This window comes from Musca domestica, unplaced genomic scaffold (assembly GCF_030504385.1).
Source record: "Musca domestica strain aabys unplaced genomic scaffold, Musca_domestica.polishedcontigs.V.1.1 24, whole genome shotgun sequence".
Classification (NCBI taxonomy): Eukaryota; Metazoa; Arthropoda; class Insecta; order Diptera; family Muscidae; genus Musca; species Musca domestica.
Genome location: NW_026712272.1, coordinates 2,599,070 through 2,625,553, shown reverse-complemented (window position 1 = coordinate 2,625,553; position 26,484 = coordinate 2,599,070). Strand labels below are relative to the sequence as shown.

Genomic DNA, 26,484 nt, shown 5'->3' with positions numbered 1-26,484 from the left:
ATCAAATACAGCTCAGAAATATCTTTGCCAAATTTTATCGAGATCGGTTCAGATTTGGATATAGCTCCCATATATATCTTTATCCGATTTCAAATTAATTGTGCACCAAATGGGCAACACAGGTCCGAATTTAAAAGATACAAATGCTTCGGCATATTTAGTTCTTTGAACTTTAAATTATAATTATAATCATAGCGTGTATGATTGAATTCTCCCAAAAAAACTTTTAATTGTTATGTGGAGCTCTATTAAATTAGCAGAGTGGTGTAGGGTATCATAAAGTCGGCCCCGCCCGACTTTAAGACTTTCTTTACTGGTTTCCTCATGGACTTTATATAGGAGTTATTCATGCGTTTCGGATCATAGTAGTAGACTCAGAGTTTCACAGGGGCTTCAGCACATTATTTCCCAGAGGGCCTAAGTTGGTATGTCCCAAGGTTTTTGAATCGGCTATTTGTTTATTCCACAGTGTGTATGGGTCTTTGATCTATTTGGCGTATTTATTTATTTACGAAACATAACCATCGAAATGTTCTGTTTTTTAGGATGTCAGGATACAAAATGACAGACTATTCATTAGAAAAAAATATGTCCAGGACTTTCAAAACACCAATATCAAGTGTATAGGAACTTCTTAGGATCTACTTCCCAATCAATACCAACATAGACCACTTTTGCGAGAATAGATGGGTTTTTATGAAAATTATATCCAGGACTTTCAAAATACCAAAATATCGGAAGTGTTGAAAAATGTGGCTGAGTTCCTTAAATGTGGGTCTCTCCTTTGGCTCTCACTGTGATCTAGTTCAACATCAAGCCCACCCAATGTCAACAAAAATTTTTTTTTTTTTTTTTTTTTTTTTTTTTTTTTTTTTTTGAGGATTGAACGGCCCATAGGTTACGTAGCATACCGTGCACTTTTCCAACAGCAGAACTGACGTGGTTAGACCATGAAAGTCTATCATTAAAGATAACTCTTTAAGACCGTTTTTCATAATTTTGACCAAAGTTTCCATCCAGTTCAAAATATTTTGGAACATTTTAGTATCATGAACGGCCGATAAAATTTTCAAATCTACGATTTGTTTCCGTTTACTCGCATCCTTCTTCCATATCCATATCCATAGTTTTCTCGAATGAAAGCTAGACAATTTCATTTCGAATTTATTGGAAAAACAATGTCTAACATTTAAGGTCACCTGCCTACCATCTCGATATATTCTTAATTTAATTTCCAATGAATTGAATAAAATATTAGATTTTTTTCACATTTCCTTACTTACCTGCAGTACACAATCTAGCATCCTCATCATAGCCATCAGAACAATCGGGTGCACCATCGCATAGATATTGAATTGAAATACAATTCCCATCACCGGGACACTTAAAGGGTTCATAGGGATGGCAGGCATCTGCAATGGAAGAGAAAGAGAGAGAGGGAGAAAGAGAGATAGAGATAATGAAATAAAGTAAATTGCAATATTGAATAAAATGTAAATTAAATTATTTCATTTTTTATTTGTCAGGCATTGTGACAGTGGTAAATTGGAATGTAGATGTTTTGGGAGAAAGGGGAGACAATGAAATTGATGTTAAATTATTTGAAAAAAAAATTGCAAAGTATCTGTCAGTTTTGCCGACAGATATACCCTCAGCTAGTGTTCAATTATTTAAATATGTTTTGACTTCTGTTATGATTATTCAAATTGTTGACCCTCTGTGAAGTAGGTTCCCGAGGAATGAGCCAATATTGTTCATTTCGTATCGGACCTAAATAAATTCGTTCAAAATGGTTGTAGGTTGTAGCTTCTTTTTTTTTTTGAAAATGTTGAAATTATGTGGGAAATGTGCCAGAAGGAGTTGAGTTGATATTAGGATGTAGTAAGTTTGGACCAAATCGGATACACCATTCGAGATTGTCGTATGAGTGTTGTGAACATGTATACACCATAGGGTCTCAAGCCTTTATTTGAATTGAGGATTATAAAAATATGTGTGTCTTCTTATCATCTCAAATACGTCCTCTATTCCAATAACTTAATGCCATTGCTTGACTTAAAGAGACGAAATTCCTAAAACCCTATATTTTCTTTGAAAAAATGTTATATACGCCCAAAAACTTCAATATCTCGGCATCAAAAGGCAAACAAAAATATTGAAAAAATTACATAAATTTTTCCCCGGAATAAAGCCATATACTCACGTACGAAATGGCTTTATTCATTCATCCCTTTACTTATCCTCTAATTACGTTTGTCCACATTTTGTCGGGCAACCGTAGATATCATAGACCAGCAACGTGTCCGATAAGTATCACTTGCTGCCCCCCACCCCATAAAAACCATTTATAATGATAATAATAATCTCACTATCATGGCATTGTTTACTCCACTCCTCCACGCGACACGAATTTCCAACAAGCATTTTATTATCTTTTCCGGTTTTTGGTGGTCAGTCGGCTGGATGGCTGGCTGTTCGGTGTCATTCAGTCATATGTGGTGGTCACTTTTAATTTCATTATATCCTCTCTGCAATCACATGGGCACACACACACACTCATACACACTCACAACAATTTTCAACGGAAACGAAACTAATCAATGATAGTGTCACAACAGCAAAATTACCCACTTTATGGCATTTCGAGTGGCTCTGACTGACCCAAACGCTATCTGATGGCATTAAAGCTATAATAAAATGGTTTAAATTGTTCAAAATGATTGTACATTTGCACATAACTATAAAATAATGATGAGCTTTCATTTGTGGTGGAGCAAAAAAAGAAACAGATATTTGTTTGTCTTTTTTTTTGAGACAAACTGTTTGCATGGAGGCGTAAACGGATATGGACTTACAAAACAGTTAATAATAAAATGGGTATGAATGACTGTGATTTTTTAAATGGTATCGCCATTAAGACATTTTAGTGTTGAAACGGCATTTGAGTCTTTTGCGGAGTTGAGGAATTATTTGTTAAATTTTTTCTCGCGAATTTTTGAAAACTTTTCTAATAAAATATGAAAATTTTAAGAAACTCTGTCAAATTGTTTGAAAACACGAAAATTAACCCTATTTTGACCCTCGTCGTTTTCCTCATCGCATCAAATGATTCAGTTATAGATCACCAAAATTTGCAAAAGAATCAAAGAAGGAATCACACTGGGAGGCTGTTTAGAATTTTGATTTCCTCTCTGGGGGATTGTATGTCAAAATGCTGAAATTTGTCGATATTTGCAAAAGTACAGGAATACCCTGAGATTTTTTAGATACAGAACTATTAAAAACCAGTAAGGAAAGCTCAAAAGTCGGCCGGGATCGACTATATGATACCCTACATCACTATGCAAGTTTAGTAGAGCTCTCGTAAAAGAAAGGTTTATATTGGGTATTTCTGAGCTCTATGAGATATCTGGTACAAAATATGATTATGGTAGAGTGCTTATTCCGAAAGTTGGAGATTTAAACACCAAATCGGATTAAACATATATATGGAAGCAAATTTGAAATTCTTGCTTCTATGCTAAATTCGGTTGAAGTGCGAAAATCCATTTTGACTAATATTAGCCATTTGGTGCACAATAAACCTGAAATCATATAATAATATGGGAGCTATGTCCAAATCTAAACCGATCTTTAGAAAATTTGAATCATGTATTGCTGGGCTGAATGTAATATCTGGTACAAAATATAATTTTTGTGGGGTGTATGTTCGGTCAAATTCGTTTTGTGACATTTGGAGTCGATATATGGATGTCCATCTGTACGTCTATCTGGCGAAAGTACCATCAAAAGGTCAACATCTTCACAGAAAATAATTCACCGTATAGAACAAGGGAGAATTATCCGATTTGGTCCAAATCCAAATATTTGTATTGGTACTATGTCTCCTATACGCAGGTTTATAAATTTTGAATATATTTTCTTATAAAATTCGAAATAAGCATCTGACTCTCAATCCAGGGGTTTCCATCCGTACTTCTGTCTGGGTGGTGCGTCGTAATATTATTGTCAAACAGTCGAGTTCGAGATTGGCAATACCGGTGTCAAAATGTTGAAAATATATAAATCTTATAAAATTCGAAATAAGCATCTGATTCTCTTCAAATTTCACACACCCTTATATCTTTATTAACACAAGATCTGTTGTGAAGATGACACATATCGGTTCACTCCTTCTGGTACGTCCTTCCACAAAGAGTTAAAATTTTGAATTACAGTGAAGCTAATAAAACCCGAAATGAGCATCCGACCACTTTCACACTCGAGACATTCCAATATTTACACTAACATAATCTGGTGTGAAGATGATATATATCGGCCCATCCCTGCTGGTACCGCCCCTACAAAGCGGTTTTCAAACTTGAAATATCCAAATATTCCTCTCAACTAGAGATCTTTTGTGAATATGGAATTTTGTCGGCCAGCTCCTTCTGGTATCTCCTCCACAAATGTTCAATATTTTCATTAACAATTATTCGCATAAAATTGATAATAATTGTCCAATTTTCTTTAAATTTTGCACATTTTAATATTTTTATTAGTATGAAGTGGAATACTTCGGTCCACTATCTGGTATCTCACTCACATCTCAATATTTTCTAAAATTATCGATATAGTCCAAATCTTGCACATTGTAATAACTATATCAGACTTAGATCAGATAGGAAATGGACGAACTATAATAGTACGCATTTGCAAAACTACCACCAGATACCAACAGAGACTTTAATAACAAATTAGAGGATTTCGACCATATCCAGTCAACATATGCCAAATTTAGTATCATTTAGTAGTTTTCGTACAAATATAGGGCGCATTTCCAAATGACCCCTATATCTTAACCACAGACATCAACAGTGGAATCTTTTTATCAAATATCAGAATTCCAGCCCTATTCCTTCACCCACCAAATTTAGTTGCATTTAGTACTTATTCAAAAATATAGGACACATTTCCAAACCACCGCCAAATCTCAACCTCTGATAGCAACAGTTATCTAAATATCAATTTTTTACCCAATACCAAATATAGTACATTCCGTGCAATTATGGAACACATTTCCTCCATATGTCTATGTTTCCATTCTATCGTTCTTAGCTTATTCCGTTTGTCCAAAACAAAGTATTAAATTCCGAGTACATTTTAGTACTTTTCGTTCCCTTTTATCGTCGATTTCCAAATCCCAGTCTTATCAGACGCCCACGCAACAAGACTGGCCTCGTTGCCCAAATTGTAGTAAATTTAGTAGAATTTAGTGCACATTAGAACAAATTTAAATAACTACCTACATACCTCAGACCTATATGTCGTATTTCCAAATTTCAGGATTCCAACTCCCAAAATTTAAATTATACAAAATTTAGTACCATTTAGTACACATAGTTAAGAATTTTCAAAACTTTATACATACGCCAATCCTACAATGCAAGAGTGATCTTATTTCCAAATTTCAGCATTTCAAATGTCCATCTATATCGGTTCACCCAAAGCGAAATTCTACCAAGTTTAGTACGATTTAGTACTTTTCCTGCACATAAGTATCAATATCGAAAACTACCTCCATATCTTAATCCTGCTATTTACCAAATGTAAGGATTCCAACTCCATCTAATATTTCATCTAAAATTTTTGAGTTTCGTTTGGGAGCATTCATCAACTCCGTTAAGTCAGACAGTCAATCAATTGATGACATAATATTTCTTAACGTCCATGCTTTTATAGTCCTTGAAATATATGCATTAGAAATCCACGCTTTGAAAAATATCCTTAAAAATCCAAGTTTCGATAAGCCTCAAAAATTTTCTTTGAAATAATCATAGTCTTGATAAGCCCAGAAAAAATATTCTCTCAAAAAATCCAGGCTTTGCTAAACCTTGAAAATTAATCTTTAAAAATTCCGAGTTTTTAAAATACAAACAAAAAATAACATTTTCTATGTCCTGAAATGATCACACGACCTTTTCTACATAAAGGCTTTCAAATGAAAATTGATGACAATTGACATTACCTTAAAGGAAAACATTTGTTTCACCAACAAATAAATCAATATTAACCGACATTGTTCTTATTTTCTTTCCAAAAATTAGCCACTGCATCCTTACCTTCAAAACAAATAACCTGTGTTATTGAGAAAGCTCTCTCCGGCATCAACACTCCATTCACTTTTGCTTATTTCTATCGCAGACGTCTTTCAATTAACATTTGCGACAAGTGAAAATTGAATAAGACAAAGCGATGATGACAACATAAACGAAGATACAATTACAACTTGTGGACAAAGACGAGGAGGAGGACGCCGAATAGTACACTTTATCTCTAAGTGCTTTTATTAATAAGATTTGTTAATGCCTGCGATATTTGAATATTCTTTGTATTCATTTTCATTATTTCGCTGTATTGGAATTTCCATGAAATTCAAGTTCTTTTCATTCTCATTTTGTGACTTTCAGACATTGCCCTGGCCAAAGTATTATTATTATGCAAATGTTCAAATTAATTAACTTTTGAGGGAATTTCATTGTTGTGGCGACAGTGTCATGGTCTTATCAAGGATGACAAGGACAAGGTCCTGTCCTCAACATTGTGTTGATTGTCATCATTTACAAAAATTTCTTGTGAAATTGCATAGCTGGCCAAGCATCAAGCATTTTGTGTATGGTGGGTTGAATGGTTGTGGGGGGAGGGCGTATGATTTATACTAATTATCTGCAATAACTTGTCCGTCATACGCCCTTGTGACCAGTCAGCCATCCCATCATCATCTATTCATTTATGAATTTGTATTTTAGTCTATCTTAGAACAATTATTTAATATTCACCGTCCTTACCGGAGAATATCTATAAGATTGTGGTTTCGTTGAGTTGGGAAATGATAAAGTGATTTGTATGGAAATAAATGAAATTAATGGAGATGTCTCTTGCGTTGATGATTCTGGGATAATATTTGCTTTGTGTGTAATTTATTGGGGTGAAGCTAATGGAGATATGTTTCGAACAAGTTTGTAAAAGGTTATACTGAGAATTTATCGTACGCTTGAATATTTTGAAGTATCTTTTCAATTAAAATTTTGTGTGAATGCTTAAAATGAAATACTTACATATTTGATATAATTAAAATTGTTTAAATATTTAATAGAAAAAGTAATTTAAATTCCAATTTCTTCAAATTGTTTGTTGAACCAATGAGAATGGCATCCCTTTATTTTAATTATTAACTAGGAATTTCAGTTTCCGAGAAGAAAGTCAATGTGAATCATGTAATCGTAAAGAGATGTTGAAACAAAAAATGAAAATTGAAAGGGTGGTATTTTGAGAAATTTTCAAAAAAAAAAAAAAAATAAATAAAATAAATAAATAAAAATAAAAAAAATAAAAAAATAAACAAGTAAAAAAAATTAAGTTCGGCCTCGCCGAACTTTTAATACCCTCCACCTTAGGGTAATGGAAACATTAGAACCAATTATGACCCACAAATACCAATTTTTAGACATATTCGTGGGAAAATTTGGCAAAAAGCATTAAAATACCGAATATCGGGAGGTATCGTTAAATGGGGACTATACCAAACCGTGGCCCGATACGTCTCTTTTTCAATACCAACCATCCTAGACACAATACAAATCGTTCTGCAAAATTTTGACACTCTACGTCAAATAATGTGGGCTGTATCGTAATTTCAACAGACAGACGGATAGGCGGACATCGTTAAATCGACTTAGAATTTTATGCTGATTATGAATGTATATATATATATATATATATATATATATATATATATATATATATATATATATATATATATATATATATATATATATATATATATATATATATATATATATATATATATATATATATATATATATATATATATATATATATATATATATATATATATATATATATATATATATATATATATATATATATATATATATATATATATATATATATATATATATATATATTTATATATATATATATATATATATATATATATATATATATATATATATATATATATATATATATATATATATATATATGGTATGGTATATATGGAAATGGTCCGATCACTAACGTCTTTATTTTAGATTTTTTTTGATGTACCAAGGCTGAATGGAATTGGATATTACTTTCGCGTTTAAGATTTTTATGGATATTCACAATATTAATCCTTCGTAGGGGAGTTACCAGAAGGAGTGGAGGGCTATATCCCATATTCACAGCAGATTTTGTGCTAGTAGAAATTATGGAATGTGTGAAGAGAACTGGATACTTATTTCCGATTTTATGGTCGTCTTGGTTATTCAAAACTTTTACCCTTTTTGGGGGTAATGGTACCATTTTTATGATAGATGTTGCGTTGATAGAATATTGAGATGTACCAAGTCTGAATGGAATCAGATATTAATTTCGCGTCTTATGAGTTTCATGGATACTCAAAATTTTGACCCTTTGTATAGAATGTACCAGAAGTAGTGAAATATGAAGACAACCTGAAGATAATCGGATGTTTTTTTTGCAGATTTTATTATAATTTTAGTTATTCAACACTTTAACCCTTTGTATGGGAGGTACCAAAAGCAATGACAACAGATCTCGTGTTGATAGAAATATTGACAGACGTAAGGTCTGAATTGAGTCGGATGTTAATTTTGCATCTTCTGAGTTTCATGTGTATTCCAAACTTTTACCTTTTTTGGGGAGGTACCAAAAGGAGAGGATCGATACATCCCATCATCACAACAGATCGCGTGTTACCAACAATTTTTGTATGTGTGAAATATAAAGAGAACTTGATGCTTATTATAAAAGTTTCGGTTATTCAAAACTTTGACCTTTTGTGGAGGAGGTACCAGAAGGAATGTTTCGATCTCTACCATCTTTATAACAGATCTTGTGTTGACGGAATTATTGAGATGTGCCAAGTCTAAAGGAGTCAGATGGTATTTTCGCGTTTTATGAGCTTCATGAATATTCACAATTTTAACCCTTTGTGGGAGAGGTACCCAAAGGAGTGGACCGATATACTCCATCTTCACACCAGACCTTGGCTTAATAAAAATATTGTGATAATTTGAAAACAATCGGACTCTTACATCACATTTTATAAGAGTTATAATTTTTGAAAATTTTTATGGGTGAGGTACTTGATGGAGTGGACACATATTGTCCTTTTTCGTACCTTACCTATAACTGATGCATATATGAGGATTTGCAAAGTTGGAGCAAAATCGGATTATCGTTTGTCTTTCTGTGCAGAAAATATATTTTTTTGAAAATTTCGACCTTTTTTTTTTTGGGGGGGGGGGTGTACCCGAAGGAATAGATCGATATTGCCCATCTCCGAAATCCATCTAAGTTTTACAAAAATATTACGATTTAGCAAGTTTGGACCAAAGCGGATACTCCTTCGAAAGTTATAGTTCGCATCAGCCAGACAGACGGACGGACGGGCAGGCAGACATCGCTAGATCAACTCCAAATATCCTGAAACGTATTTGGTTTAAAGAGACCTATGGTCTAAAACCGTTATTTCGACTAGGCACGTTTTGACCGTATCAAATGATGTATAACCTCTCTAGCCATATGACTGAGGTTATAATAAATTTTCCTTTGAAGTCAATATAAATTATTCTTATGGCATCCATAATTTTCTACAAGGGAATCTTAAAAGAATTAAAAAAAATCACATTTTTTTTCTTTAAAAGGTCCTTTATGCATATTTTTGGAAAGTCGACGGTAATCACTATATGTTATCTTGAAAATATATCTTTACTTTGTTGTTGCGAAATGGGCTTTATCACTTTATTGTTGTTTTTATAAAAACAACGTTTGTTTATTATTGGATAACGATGGTAATGTTTACCAGGGGGTAAGGCAGGGAATGTTTAGTTTTCGGAAAGAGCCACCAGTTCCCTTGCTTTTTGTCTGGGATATTCTCCCCAGAAGTTATTTGAAAACAAGTAAGCAAAGGATATAGTCGTGCGGGGTCGACCATGCGATACCCTACAACACTACAATATGTTCGAAGTCTCCTTATATCCAAATCCATTTTGGAAGATTTCGTTTTTGATCCGGAGAATTTGGCCAATATTTACGCACTCCGTAGTGTTGTGAAGTATTCAAAACAATTGCACACGAAAGTTGTTATCCATTTTACAGATAAATATAATAGAATGGTCATCCAAAATGCTAGACTTCTTCTCTGTCCTCAACTCTCATTCGATTCGAAATTCCGTGTCGATTAGTTTTGAATTGTGACCTATAGAACGACTACAAAACTAGAAAAATTTAACATTTTTTAGCCACTTAAACCTCTAAATGCACATCCTAAGAGCAATAAGCCTCAATTCCGACCCTACGCACATGCAAAAATTAAAATTCAAAATTGTAAGTCAAATTGAAAAAATCGCATGCGATAAAAAATATGACAAAAATGAAAAAAAAAATGAAACAAAATATATAACTTTTTTATTGGCAAGAGACCATTCCAAATTGTGAAAATCGGCCAAGCGTTTCTTGATTTATAAGCAGAATAAATAAGATCAATTCTTTTGCATATGTATTGTACCTATTTTGCTATATATTCGATTTCTTGGCTATTAGCGTCACTGTAATGGTCAGAAGTGATCTTTTAATGTATTTGCGATTTGGCTGGGATTAAAAATATTCGCGGTTTAGTGGAATTTTTCCTATTTTCTAACATAAAAATTGGGGTCTATTTTACCATCTAATTATTGTCCGATGGCCTCTCAGATTGGTAAGTGTCTGCCAAGTTCCAAACACTAACTCCATGTAAGTTTTCGCGTCGATTGGTTCATAATTGTGGCCTATAGAAAAACTGCAAAATCAGGAAAATTTTCTGTTTTTGGTCCATTTCAACCCCTAAATATCGTGCAATCATCTCCAAAAAACAATAGGGTTCTATTCTTACCCTAACCACACCTCCATTTTCAATTTCGTGAGGATCGGTTCATAATTGCGATCTGTAGTTTGATTACAAATTAACATGGACAGACGGACGGACGGACATACATAGCTAGATCGACTCCATATATACTATCGACCCATATATACTTTCCTATGTGGGAAACCAATATTTCGAGGTGTTACATAATTTTTGGCCCAATCAATTTTATAATACCCCCAACACAAAGTGTTGTAGGCTATAAAAATAACTTCTAAGACAAAAAACCTTTTTTACCCAAGTAACGAGATCGTAAGCTCAATAGAAGAGGGTTGCTGGCTTTTTCTAAACCTAGATATGCATTATCCCCTGGTAAACATTACCATCGTTCTCCACTAATAAGCAAACTTTGTTTTTAACAACAACAACAATAAGGGGATTAAACCTAACCATTTTGCAACAACAAAATACTATGGTATCCCGAACAAACAAAAAAAAAAAAATATTGTGGCTTTGAAGGTAGCCTTAATTTTAGAATATATTTTTTGAAATAATCGATTTTTCGATTGGAGGTTCCTTGAAAAAATATTTTTTTTGATGCTCATTCTGAGTTTGTTTAAGATGGTATTGGTCCTTTGTAAAATTATAATATTTGAAGAGCCCTTGATATGCCATGTTTTAAAGGCCTGGGATTATGACTCTTCTAAAAATATATATTTTAAAATTAAAATTTTTCTTTTTGTGTATCCTTGAAATATATGTCTTTACAATATTAAATACCTAATTTTTCGTATTTTTTATAAAAGAAAATTATTATATAACTTGGAATGTTAATTTTTATAGCAAAATATATTTTGTTAAATATATGAGGGAGGATATTACAACTAACTCCCATAACATTTTTTAAACAAAATACATTTTTCTTTAAAGAAAATCACATTTCCATTTATCAACACTAATTTCAACACTTTCCGTTTTGATGCCATTACAATCCCCAGCTAAATAACCTGTCACTGAGTCACAAAGTTCCAAATAATCCATGGAAATTGAAAATGTTTTTCATAACACCAACAGCAGCAGCAGTAGCATATCAATGGATTTCCAGCAGAAAAAAGAGAGACAAACAGAAAAGAAAAGCAGAAAATAAACTGAAAAGAAAAACACCCAAACTCAAAAAAAAAAAAAAACTCACAAAAAGAGAATGGATGAATGGTAGGGACCCATCAAAATATGGAGCTTCATCAATGGCAGCTATTGTTTGAAAGTGTGAAAAGGTGATTACGCTCTAAACAATTGTCTATGTATCTGTCTGGGTGTTTGTATGTGGTTCTGGTGAGTGCTTTGTATTGACACCATCCTTACCATAATCCACAATTACTGTCATCTGCTGTTCCTCTGTCCAACACTATTGAGAAGGAACAGTCATCATAGCAGTGGCTGCCATTCACGTTGATGATAATGACGACTATATCCGGCACTTGATGTGACTCGGAGTATTGTTGAAAACTTTCTAATTGTTTCTTAAACGTCAATTGTGGGCTGATGGAAGTGCAAATGTGAAAGAATGACGAACGAAATGTTTTTTCTATTGCCCTACACTTGCGAGGATACCAGTCATTCAATTGCTCACTCTCTCACTCACCAGCACTTGTCACACAATACCCTGGTAAGAGGATCAACAAAGAAAGAAGAAGAAAAAAATACCTAACCTTACTTTGACGTACGTGTCTAAGCTCATTTAAGTTTTAAGTACGTATTTCCCATGTGCGACTGACGATGTATGGGGGAGGTGTGTAAGTGTGCTGTAAAATGTGTTTGCTATTGGTTACCTGTTAGGTTGGGTGCCACATTCAATTGTTGGTTGCAACCGACCATAAAACAAGTGGAATACTCAATAAAAACTTCAGTAAAGTGTTCTTTTGTAGTTTTTGGGGGAAAAAAGTTTTTTTTGTTCATTTTGGAAAAGGAAGCATTTAAACTTTTATTTAAAAAAATTGAAATTTGAGTTAAAAGATGTTAAATTAAAAAAATCGTGGAAATTCCTCAAAAAACATTTTTAAAAAATTAAAAAAATCCAAAATTATTGACAGACAGGGAAAAATCCACGTTTATGGATACGGTCACAAAAAAACTGTAACGTGATTTTTTCTTCGATGGGGATAATATCCCGGGTCTCCACAACGCCCAATAAACTTTATGAAATTAAGAGAATAGAATTCTGTTTTTCCTGAGGGTAAAATTCGGGTGAATGGACGTTGATGTAGACGCTTTGAAGATAATCGGGAACTCTGCTGCATGGACGTTGGGTGTCTGGGGATAACGAGCATGATATTCGGGTTATAGACAATTGAAAGATAATCGGGAATACGGTCGTTGATGGCCATGTAGACGCTTTGAAGATAATCGGGAACTCTGCTGCATGGACGTTGGGTTTCCGGGGATAACGAGGATGATATTCGGGTTATAGACAATTGGAAGATAATCGGGAATACGGACGTTGAGGGCCACGGTGATAACGATCGGTTTGTAGACGATATAAAGATAAAGCAGAACTCCGACAAAGAATGGCGTTCGGATCACAGGGATTCCAGTCGCGTACGAGGAATAGATGAATGAGAACTTGTATCGGCGATCGGAGGTTAGTTAATCGGGCTCAGTTTTGGGCCAGCAAACAAAAAAAAATCCCAGGTAACAATTCCTGTTAGTCAGAGGACAGCAAGTATCTGCAATAGCGGACCCTTTTCTGTCAACCGTAGCTAAGACTTTGTATGAATACACCATAGCCAAGTGAATGAGAATTATTTATCATATGTTGTTATGATGATGATAATGATAAATGAGTGGCTATTCCACGACAAACAATGTAAGCAATGTTTATGGTGGCTGTGTTGTTCGTCGGTCTATTGCGTTGCTGGAGTAATAATTCTGTTATTGTAGTACCGGATGAGATAAAAAAACTGCAACAAAATCAAACGCCATAAATTTTACATTTTTTTTGAATTTTATTGAATGAAAGTAAAATATGTCGGAAATAGCATCAAATTTTAGAATAAGTTTAGATTTGTTCGAATTGGTCATCTTTGGAACGAATTATGACCTTCAAACGTCCAATGAAACCGTCACACGCTGCCCGAATGTTGCTCTGCGGTATTTTGGCCCATTCCCGGCGAAGCGCTAGCTTGAGGTATTTTTTAGTGTCAACCTTGCTTTCCAAAATACTCCAGACACAATAGTCCAACGGATTGGTATCCGGAGATTTTGGTGGCCATTGTGCGCTGGAAATGAAGCCAGGAACCTCATTTTGTAACCATTCTTGGGTAGCGCGCGCTGAATGCGATGGTGCTGAGTCCTGTTGGAATGTCCAAGGTCTGCGGCCAAAATGTTTGGGTGCCTAAGGCTTTAATACACCCTCCAAAATATTTTCACGATAATATTGGGCATTTATTCTGATGCCACGGTCGATTAATACGTACGGAGAGCGACCATCGGCACTTATGGCGGCCCACACTATCACCATGGCCGCGTCGCTTGAGTTCTGGTGGCCAACCGACGGTGCACATTTTTAACTTACTTCTTTGGCAAGTAAACACTATCATTTTGTTTGTTTACAAACTGCTGGACAACGAATACTTTCTCATCGGAGAAAACCAAATTCGTCAGTTTACCACTTTCGGCCAAGCGAAGCAACTCTTTAGCTCTTTTGAGTCTATTTTCTTTCTGTTGCGGTGTAAGTTCTTGCACTTTTTGGAATTTCAATGGCTTTTTTTTTTAAATCTACGTTTATAAATGGCCCTTGAAAACCCATAAAAATAAGTTTAAATATATCCATGTTTATATATTGACCGTAAAAATATTTCTTAAAAAGGCCCCTTTTCTATATGGACTCTAAAAATAATATCAAAAGACTCCACGTTTAAAATTGGAACTCGCAAAATATTTTTTAAGGCTTAACGGTTATATAGAGGTCCTAAAAATAATTTAAAAATCCACGACAGATCCTAAAAATAATATTATAATTTTTTTTTAAATCGAAGATTATGTGGAGACCTTAAAAACAAATTATATCTTTTTATATCTTAAAAAAAATTAATATTTATATTTTATTTATTTCTTAAAATCGACAATTACATAAACCCTAAAAATAATTTAAAAAATCCACGCTTATGAATGGGCCATGAAAATATATTAAAAAAATCGACATGTATAGACCCCAAAATTAATTTAAAAAAATCCTCGTTTATAAATGGCTCTTGAAAATATTTTTTTTTAAATGACTATTATGTATGGACCCTAAAAATATTTAAAAAAAATTAACGTTCATAGAAGACCCTTGGATATATATTTTTTTTAGAATTCATGTATGGACATTAAAAAGAGTATAATAAATAGCTCTTGAAAAAAAGTATATATTTCTTTTAAATCTACGATTATGTATAGAACATAAAAATAATTTAAAAATAATACACATCTATAAATGACTCTTGAAAATATACTTTTTTTAAAAAAAAAAAAAACTGAAGATTTTATATAGACCCTAAAAATAATTTAAGAAAATCCTCGTTTATAAACGGCTATTGTAAATATATATTTTTTTTAAATCGACCCTGAATTCAATTTTAAGAAATACATATTTATTAAAGGCCCTTGAAAATATATATATTTTTAAAAAATCGTCGATTATGTATAGACCCAAAAAAATCTACAATTATAAATGGCCCTTGATTTCTTTTAATCAACCATTATTTATAGACACTAAAAATAATTTTTAAAAATCTACGTTTATTAAAAAGCCATTAAGAATTGTTTTTGAATTGACGATTATGCATAGCCCTTAAAATAATTTTTAAAAGTCCACGATCATATAGACCCTAAAACATACTTTTATATAGTCCTTAAAATTAATTTAAAACAAATCCACGTTTATAGAAGTGTCTCGGAAATATATATATTTTTTATAAAATCCACTATTATATATACCCTAAAAATAATTTTAAAAAAATTTACGAGGTTTATATATAACCTTAAATATAATTTTTAACAGTGCACAATTATATATAGACCATAAAAATAATTTAAAAAATCAAGCTTTAAATATAAGCCCTCGAAATAATTTTAAAAATCCATGTTTTTATAGAGATAATAATATGATAATATAAGATAATAAAAAATTCCCCGTGTCTATATAGACTCTAAATAGTTTTTAAGAAAATCCAAGTTTAAAGATAGACCCTAAAAATATTTGTGTTTTTTAAATCTAAGCCACGACACAACATTTTTAAAATATCTATAAAATTGACCTGACAATCCATTAAAAATTTGCATTAGAAATCCTTGAAATGTGTATAATTTACTTGCCCAAATGTTTTAATGTTCCAATGTTAAGTAATATTGTAATTTAATCTTCCTAAAAATTAATTAATTTTAAACAATACTATTTGGATTAGCACAATTTAATTAATGCTAAACGAATTTCCATTGAAGAAAAAAATCAATACATAATTTCATTAATTATTAATATAATGCCATCAATAGAAAAAAAAATACGAAAAGTTTTTCCTTTCATATCATAAATAAGCTGAAATTCAGTTATTGATATTTTTTTTCGTTATGTAAACCGTGCGAACGTCACGTCCATTGGCAAATTTAATGTAAATCCTTTGAGTCCTTGCTGTTACATAAATTAATAACTCATATGATGATAAAATTCAATTAGCACTGCAATTCACCGCCTTCGCGCCCTGCTGCTGACCTTTGTCTCTGTGTTTGTGTGTCCACCATAAATTGACACTTTATTAAGTGGAAAGTGCTCTCTCTGTGTGTGTATGTGTGAGAGAGAGAAAAAAACCTTTAATACATTTAAACAACATCTGCGAAAATTAAACGCTATTTCATTGATGCCATTGCCAAACAAAGAAAAACGTTTTTCATTAAAACACACTGACACAAGTATCAATGAATTTTCAATCAAGAAGAAAATACTGCATTATTTTTCTCCATCATTAACTGTATGAAATGGGGATTTTCATTCGCTTAAAATTTCAGGAATTCAATAGTATTGAAAGCAGCTTAAAGAGAAAAAAAATCAAAGAAAAAAAAAAGAGGAATTATATTGTAATACCAGCGATTGACATTTTATTCGTGGAGATGAAAAATCTTAAGGCAGCAGAAAAATATTTTATTGTAATTACTAAATTTTCATTTCAAAATTCATTTAGTAACCTTGATTTTACATGTTAGGAATATCTAAATATTTAAAAGTTCTGGCCATCATTGACAAATTCTCTTTAAAGCTACTATTAAGAATTTAAAAAAAAAACAAGTAAGCAAAGGCTACAGTCGAGCGGGGCCGACCGTTGAATACCCTACAACACTATAATAAACGATACAGTTTATATAGGCGAGATACTCGAAAGAATTCCACAAGATATTGTGACAAATAATACAAGAAAACCATCAGGTTTCGTTCTCTAATTTTCGAATAATAGCAACTTAAACTAATTTCCTCATTTCCAATTTATTGGTAGATGTTGCACGTAAATGGTCTTCCTAGATCTGGAACCAATATTTCCAAAGACCTATAATCTCTCAGAAGTGGCAAAAGATTAACATTTATTATTGGTTTTTGACTGAAACGCATCTATATGAGATACAGCCATTTGTCTATATTCTTCAACGAAATCAGCGTTAATGAAATAGTCAGAAGTGCGTCTTTCCTGTATTTGTGAATTCTCCAAAAAGTCACTGGAATGGACATTTTCGTATTTTGTCTATAAAAGTTGGAAAACTATTTCACACATTGAATATTTTTGGATGGCCGTCCAAAACTGCTTGGCTTTTGCAATGTCCGGTAACCCCCATTCAAATGTGCCTGAGGATCCGGCGATAATTACAACCTGCTGACAATTTTACAGCTTTTTGGTCCATTTCAACCCCTAAATATATGGCGATCATCTCCAAAAAGAGTAGGCTTCTATTCTGACCCTCATCTTATCCCCATGCAAAATTTCGTAAGGATCGGGCCATAAATGCGATCTGTATATGATATCCTGATATCCTAACTACTTAGTTTTGTTAGCTGTAGAAATATTACCAAATGTTTAATTCAAAATGAAAATATGCCAAAAATATGACAAAATTGAAAAAATATGAGAAAATATTACAAAATCAATATTTTCATCTTTAGAGAGATATTTTTATGCGATTTTTTAGACGTTTTTTCTTTCCTGCCAAGAGGCCATTCTGAATTAATGATAACTGTTGAAATCAGTTCAGCCGTTCTCGACATATAAGAGATCTTTCAAGCATATCTTCTTTGATAGACATATATATCGCACATATTTTGCTATATATCCGATTTGTTGGATAATAACATCAATGTAAAGATCAGAAGTAACTTTGTCATGGATTTGTGATTTCGCCGGTAATTAAAATATTCGCGGTTTAGTGAAAAAATTTTGGATTTTTTCAACACAAAAGATATGGTCTATTTTACCCGCAAAATTTTATCAGATATCTTCCCTGCCCTAAACTCTAGCTACATGCGAAATTCCGCGTCGATTGGTCTATAATTGCGACCTGTATAGCTACTGCAAAATCCGAATTTTTTTCAGTATTTGGTCCATTTCAACCCCTAAACATTTGGCGATCATCTCCAAAAGAAATAGGGTTCTATTCTGACCCTAGCCCCACCTCCATTCTAAATTTCGTAAAGATCGGGCCATAATTGCGACCTGTAGAGTGATTACAAATTAACATGGACAGACGGACAGACGGACAGACGGACGGACGGACATACATAGCTGGATCGACTCAGCTCGGCGAGATAGGAAGATCCATATATACTTTCCTATGTGGGAAACCAATATTTCGTGGTGTTACATAATTTTTGGCCCAATCAAACTTATAATACCCCCAACACATAGTGTTGTAGGGTATAAAAATATTTTTTTAAAACAACGTTGAAATTACAGGGAGAGATGAAAAAACTGCAACCAAATTCAGACTGCTGTCATTCCTTATATTTGGCTGGAAACCCAAAAGTGGCTATCGTTAGAGCACTCTAGCATTTAAATGTGAGTAAATCTTTTGTGTGTCGTACCATCGCTCGTTACCGTGATACTGGTAGCGTAGCCCGACGCCAAGGAAGTGGACGGACGAAAACAGTAACATCAGCAGAAATGGTTCGAAAGGAAAGAAGCGACTTGATCGAAAACTGCGTCCCAATTTCTCGTGAGATGAACTGAAAGAAATATGCCCGAGCATTTGTATATTTTAAATTCGGACTTGTATTGCCCATTTGGTGCACAATTAATTTGAAATCGGATAAAAATATATATGGGATCTATATCCAAATCGGAACCGATCTCGATAAAATTTGGCAAAGATATTTCTGAGCTTTATTTGATATATTTCCCTGAATATCGTTGTTACGGAGTGCATATTACGGTTGTGGGTAATAAATATAACAAATCGGATGAATGATATATATGGAAGCTATAGCTATATCTGAACCGATTTTCACCAAATTTGACATACCAGCTTCTAGACTTAATTCGGTCGTAATTGCCAAATTCCATCCCATTTGGTGCACAAAAAAAGGTAAATCGGACGAAATTTTATATGGGAGCTATATCCAAATCTGAACCGATCTCCATAAAATTTAGCAAATGTATTTCTGAGCTGTATTTGATATATTTCCCCAAATATTGTTGTTGCAGAGTGCATATTACGGCGGCGGTGGACAAAAATAACAAATCGGATGAACAATATATATGGGAGCTATAGCTATATCTGAACCGATTTCGGTGAAATCAGGCCTAGTGTGGGTGTATATGCAAAATTCCATACAATTCGGGCTGATATTACACGTTTGGTGCCCAATAAAAGGCAAATCGGACGAAGATTTATATGGGACCTTTATCTAAATTTTGACCGATTATCTCCAATTTCAATAGGGTTCGTCCTTGGGCCAAGCAAATGATCTGTGCAAAATTTCATCTGGATCGGGCAATAAATCCGACCTGTACTTTGTTTACAAAAATACATGGACAGACGGACGGACAGACGGACGGACGGACATGCAAAAATCGACTCAGAATGTGATTCTATGCAGACCATCAAAAGGAACTATGGGTCTATCTCGTTTCCTTTTGCCTGTTACAAACAAATGCACAAAGACATAATACCACCTTGTGGTGTAGGGTATAAAGACTCAAAAGAGCTAAACAGTTGCTTCGCGTGGCCGAATGTGGAGAACTGCCGAATTTGGTTTTCTTCGTTGTCCAGCAGTTCGTAAATAAACAAAATGATCGTGTTTACTTGCCAAAGAGGTCAGCTGAAAATGTGCACCTTCGGTTGGCCAACAGAACTCAAGCGCCGGCGCCAGCCATGGTGATGGTGTGGGCCGCCATAACAGTCGATGATCGCTCTCCGATTGTATTAATCGACCATGGCATCAGAATAAATGCCGATGTTATCGCGAAAATATTCTGGAGGGTGTATTAACGCCTTGGGCACGCAAACATTTTGGCCGCAGACCTTGGACATTCCTACAGGACTCAGCACTATCGCATTCAGCACGAGCCATCCAAGAATGGTTACAAAATGAGGTTCCTCGCTGCATTTCTAGCGCACAATGGCCATCAAAATCTCCGGATACCAATCCGTTGGGCTATTGTGTCTGGAGTATTTTGGAAAGCAAAAATCTCCAAAATCTCCGGATACCAATCCGTTGGGCTATTGTGTCTGGAGTATTTTGGAAAGCAAGGTTGGCACTTAAAAATACCAAAGTGACGATTACCCCAAGCAAGCGCTTCGCCGAGAATGGGCCAAAATAGCGCAATGCAACATTCGGGTAGCGTTTGACGGTTTCATTGGCCGTTTGAAGGCCATAATTCGTGTCAAAGGTGAACAATTCGAACATATCTAAACTTTTTCTAAAATTTAATGCTGTTTCCGACATTTTTGCTTTCATTCAATAAAAATTAAAAAAAAGATGCAAAAGAAGATGACTTTGTTGCTGCTTTTTTATCTCACCCTGTATTCTAAAACCGCCTAATAAAAGAGTAAATAATTGCCTGACTGACTGTCTAACTTAACTGAATCATCAACGGCCAGACGAAAACTAGGATCTTAAAATTTTGGATGAGGGTCCCTCTTTGTCTGAGGGTGACAGAAAAGGCTGGGTTTTTGAAAAATTCGTACTAGATCGGTACGAATAATACTAAAAGTTTTTAAATATTACACCTTTTTTATTTGACGTACCAGTAGCGCATACCAGTGGGGTGTATGATAGATGTACCAAAGGGTTTTTGGAAACTTGTACTATAAGTGTACAAAAAGTACTGAAATGTACTGTACCATTTGTAAATGTATGGTACCATTTCGTTTCATGTGAAGTTTAGAGCTAAAAACTTGGAATTTGGAATTGAAATCGAGGTTGAGGAGTAGAGTCGGTGTAAGGAGGTAGTTTTGGAAGTGTATATTCATTGATACGAAAAGTACTAAAGGGCACCATATTTTTGGTACAATTCGAATTTCGGATAGAGCTGGAATCTTGAAATTTGAAATTCACATTACTGACGGAGTGTAGGATTGGAGAATGCAGGTAGTTTTCGAAATGTTGACTTATGTGAATGAAAAGTACTAAATGATACTAAATTTGAAACAATTTGAATTTTAAGAAACGAATGGAACTGAAAACCTAAAATTTAAAATTAGCATTACTGGCGGAGTGTAGGATTGGAGTATGAAGGTCGTTTTCGACATTTGGACTTATGGGCACGAAAAATACTAAAAGGTACTAAATTTGAAGCATTTTGAATTGGGTATACCGATAGAGCTGGAATGGTGAAATTTCAAAATAAGATTACTCTTGGAGTACAGTATTGGGTTATGTAGGAACTTTTGAAAATTCGTACTTATGTGTACAAAATTTGGTACAATTTGTATTTGGGTGAACCGGTAGGGCTGGAAATTTGGCTGAATCGATAGAGCTGGAATTCTAAAATTTGGAAATATGATTTCTGTGGGATTGTGTGATTGAGGTATGGAGATAGTTTTGGAAATAAAGAGTGTAGGATTTGGGTATGTAGGAAGTTTTTGAAATTCGTACTTATGTGTACTAAAATTTCGTAAAATTTTGATTACGTTGAGCCGATAGGGCTGTAATCCTGAAATATGGATTTAAGATTACTGTTGGAGTATAGAATTGGGTTTTGTAGCAACTTTTCGTACTTATGTGTATTAAATGGTACTTAATTTGGTACAAATTGGATTTGGATGAACCTATTGAGCTGGAGTCCTGAAATTTGGAATTATTTTTGGAAATAAGTGCTGTAAGTGCTAGATTGTACTAAAGTACTATATTTGGAACAATTTTGTATTGGCTGAACAAATGGTACTTGAAATCCGAAATTTGGTATTAGGGTCGCTGTTCATGTGTGTGTATAATAATTGCACGAAAGGTATTGACTCGTACTATACTTAGTTTTGGGCTAAGGAATAGAGCTGTAGATAAAGATGTCAATGATGGTATGTGTGTTTGAGATTTAACGGTGGTTTGGAAATTCGTCCAATATTTGTACGAAAAATATTAAATGGTACTAAATTTGGTATTGGGTGAAGGGATATAAGGGATATAATATGATATCGAGTTGTCTCTTGGCATATGGGGGTGATTTCGGAAATGTTCGTACTATAATTGTTGGAAAAGTACTATGTGGTACTATATCTGGTACAGGCTAATGAAATTGAGACAAAATTTGGAAATTTAATATTAAGATTACTGAAAGTATCTGTGTTTGAAATATGGTTGTGGTTCTGGAAATACGTACTATATTTGTACGAAAGGTACAAAATTGTACCAAATTTTGTATTGGTTAAAGGGATAGGGTTGAAATTCTCAAATTTGAAAATGACATATAGAGGTGGTTTCGGAAATGTGTACCATAATTATTCTATGTGGTACTAATTTTGGATCATTTTTGGAGAGATGTAAAAAAACTTATAAAGGAGGCATAGATTTTGAACATATATTTTGTAATTGCTTTTTTTGGATTTGATAATTGATTTTTTAAATATTTTATTAAATATAAATTCAAATATCTTTCACTTTAGCCATTTCTCTGCGATTGAAACTGCTTATGAAATTTAATTTTTGTTTGTTGGTTTTTGCCAAAACTTTTATTGCCATCAACCTTTGACTGTATGTGTGTGTGTGTGTGTGTAGCAAAATGCAATTTGCTGACTCATTCATAAACATTTAAAAACTTTCAACTTTGACTAAATTTAGAAAAATATGCCACGTATGCGAAACTTGGTCCTACTTTGGGGATGGTGAGGGGTAGACAATAAATAAAGTGCAATTGTGAAGGAGTAAACGGCGATGATTCTGCATTTATTCTAGACTTCTGGTAAACGTCATGAATACATAAATACAACGAATATTGGGAGTTAAGGATTTTCTATTGAGGGGATGGAGTGGTATAATAAGGTGGGTTGGAAAATACAACTTGGGGAATTATGAAGTCTATCCATGGTTAAAGCAACTTACAAACGATGAGTCCTATTTTGGAAATGGAAAACTTTTCGCGTTATGGATGGTATTTAATAACTTTAACCAACTTTTCATAGTTTTATGATTTGGGGGAATTAGAATTCAAAGAATTTCAAATTTAAATCAACAAATGCTTTCTATTTTTTTACCCTACACCATTCTATGGAGAGTATATTAACTTTGTGATTTCATTTGTAACTCCTCGAAATACTCATATCTGACCCAACAAAGTACATATATTATTGATCAGCGTAAAATTCTAAGTCGATTTAGCGATGTCCATCTGTCTGTCTGTCTGTCCGTCTGTCTGTTGTAATGACGCTATCTTTCGAACGAATTGAGATAGAAGGCTAACATTTTGCACACATGTTTATTTTGCAAATAGGCAGGCTAAGTTCGTAAATGGGTCATGTAGGTCCACGTTTTCATATAGTCTCCATATAACGGTACCTCCTGATATTCGGTATTTTGATGATTTTAGCGACATTATTCACCAGAATTGTTTCAAATTTGAAGTTCATAATGGATAGTACAGCTTATCACAAAAAATTGTCTATGCAGATCCACGTCTTTGTATAGCCCCCCTATAACGGTACCTACCAATATTCGGTATTTTCATGATTTTAGCGTCATAATTCAAATGTTCATTTTTTTTCCAAAATATTTTTTTTTCCAAATTTTTTTTTATTAAATTTTCATAATTTTTTTCAAATTACCTATTTAAAGTTCCTAATGGGAACTACAGTCTGTGACACAAAATTTTTTTAGCAGGTCCAGGTCTTCATATATGCCCCATATATCAGTACCTCCCTATAATCGGTATTTTGACGATTTTAGGAACAATAATCACCGTAATTGTTTGAGATGTCGTATTTGAAGTTCGTAATGGATGCTACAGCCTGTGACAGAAAATTGTCAAGGTTTTCGTATAGCTCCGATATAACGGTACCTCCCTACATGCGGTATTTTGAAGATGCTGCATTATGCCCGTTTATAATGTGGTAATGGCTTATAACAAACAATGTCTATGTAGGTCCACGTCGTATAGACCCCAATATAACGGCTATATTCGGTATTTTTAAGATTTTTATAGAATTTTTAACGGATTTTTTTTTTGAAAATTTCCAAATTCGTAGGGATGGTATTCAAAGTTCGGCCCAGCCGAACTTACTGCTTTTTAACCTGTTATATTTAATTCTATACTTTTTACTTTTTATTTTCAAAATCCTACTTTATATCCTATACTTTATAATGCTCTGCATTATTTCGAAAGATGTCTACTCATTGTTCTTCCATTTCAACATTCCTTGAGAACTTCGTCTTGAATTGCAAATGTGTTTTTCAATTTTGTATTTTCTTGTTTTTTTTTTTTTTTTATAAAAATATATAAAGGAAATGCATACAAATATGTAAATTATGCCATCTTTGCATATCAACAAAGTTAATAGCAAGAAAACAAAATGTACAAAAATACATTCTTTCATTCATTCATTCATACATTCATTCCGTCATACATGTATGAGATCGTTTGCATACAAATGTGCCTTCCAGCCAAATGACATTTGCAAATTCTGCAAATGATACTGCATTTTGTTGACAAGTGGTGTCACATTTTCCATTTTGTGCCATACTCGGCATAATGACATTTCTGATGATGTGTGAGAGCAAAGTGGCACCAGGATGACTTTTGGAAAATTTAGTAAATAAATTGCAAGGAGAATTGATGGAAATTATTTAGAAATTGCAGCGTTCGAATTTGACGATTGGTTATTCGCGAGAAACTGTTTTGAAAACTTTTTTATTTTGGGAAGTAGGCTCAAAAATTATTTTAATGTTTTTGGGTCCATGGGTAAAATCTTGATCTATGAACATTTTAATAAAAGAAAAAAAAAATGCCAAATGAGAAATTTCATGAAAATATATTTTTTATTCCATATTTTCATAGAACTAAAATTCAGCTTCAGGAGTTTAATATTTAGTCTATGCGGCTTTGAAATGAAGAATATAATTTTAATACCCTACACCACATGCTGGTAAGGGTATTATGTCTTTATGCATTTGTTTGTAACATGGAGAAGGAAGCGAGATAGACCCAGTGTTACTTTTGGAGAACTTCATAGAATCTCACTCTCTGAGTTGATTAATGAATATCAGTCCGTCTGCCCGTCCGTAGTTTTCTCTGTGTATTTTTGTGAACAAACTGCAGGTAGCATTTATTATACGATTGAGATGAAATATTCCAAACAATGTTTGCTTGGCCCAAGGACGAATCCTATTGAAATTGGTGAGAATCGGTTCAAATTTAGATATAGCTCCCATATATATGTTTCATCCGATTTCGGGTTAATTGTGCATCAAATGGGCAATATGAGTGCAAATGACCTCACTTTTGCCACATCCACCCAAATTCAGCTTAGAAGTGAGTACTGATATAGCTTCCACATTTGTGGTTTTAAGTCCCTTACAAGGGTAATATGCACTCCACAAGAACGATATTTGGTACCAGACATCAAATACAGCTCAGAAATAAGTGCCTAAAATTTTGTCAAGATTGGTTCCGATTTGGATATAGTTCCCATATATATCTTTAACCCACCAAGCCCAAATGAACTTAATCTTGGCAATCTCAACCGAATTCATTCTACAAACAAGTGCTTTATAATTGGTGGAACTCGGTTCAGATATAGCCATAGTTCCCATAAATATGATTCATCTGATTTGGGGTTTTAAGTCACTCACACATGTACTCCACAACAATAATCTGTGGTACCAGATATCATATACAACTTAGAAATAAGTGCCTAAAATTTTGTCAAGATCAGCTCAGATTTGGATATAGCTCCCACATATATCTTTATCTGATTTGAGGATTTTTGTGCAACAATTGGCTAATATCAGCCCAAATGAACTGAATTTTGACAGTTCCTAGAAGTGCTTCCAATTTTGGTGAAAATTGGTTCAGATATATCTGTAGCTCCCATCCGATTGGGCGTTTTAATCCCTTACATGCGTAATA

At 33.6% G+C, this 26,484-nt stretch overlaps 1 protein-coding gene across 1 annotated transcript in view; it reads right to left on the bottom strand.

Moving 5' to 3' along the window:
* The window catches only part of LOC101893286 (IDLSRF-like peptide), a 217,657-nt gene that overhangs the window by 35,732 nt on the left and 155,441 nt on the right, over positions 1–26,484 (bottom strand). The window contains exon 3 of the mRNA XM_005191379.4: positions 1,284–1,412. Coding sequence (XP_005191436.2) covers positions 1,284–1,412 — 129 coding nt within the window. The remainder of the gene's footprint in view (positions 1–1,283; positions 1,413–26,484) is intronic.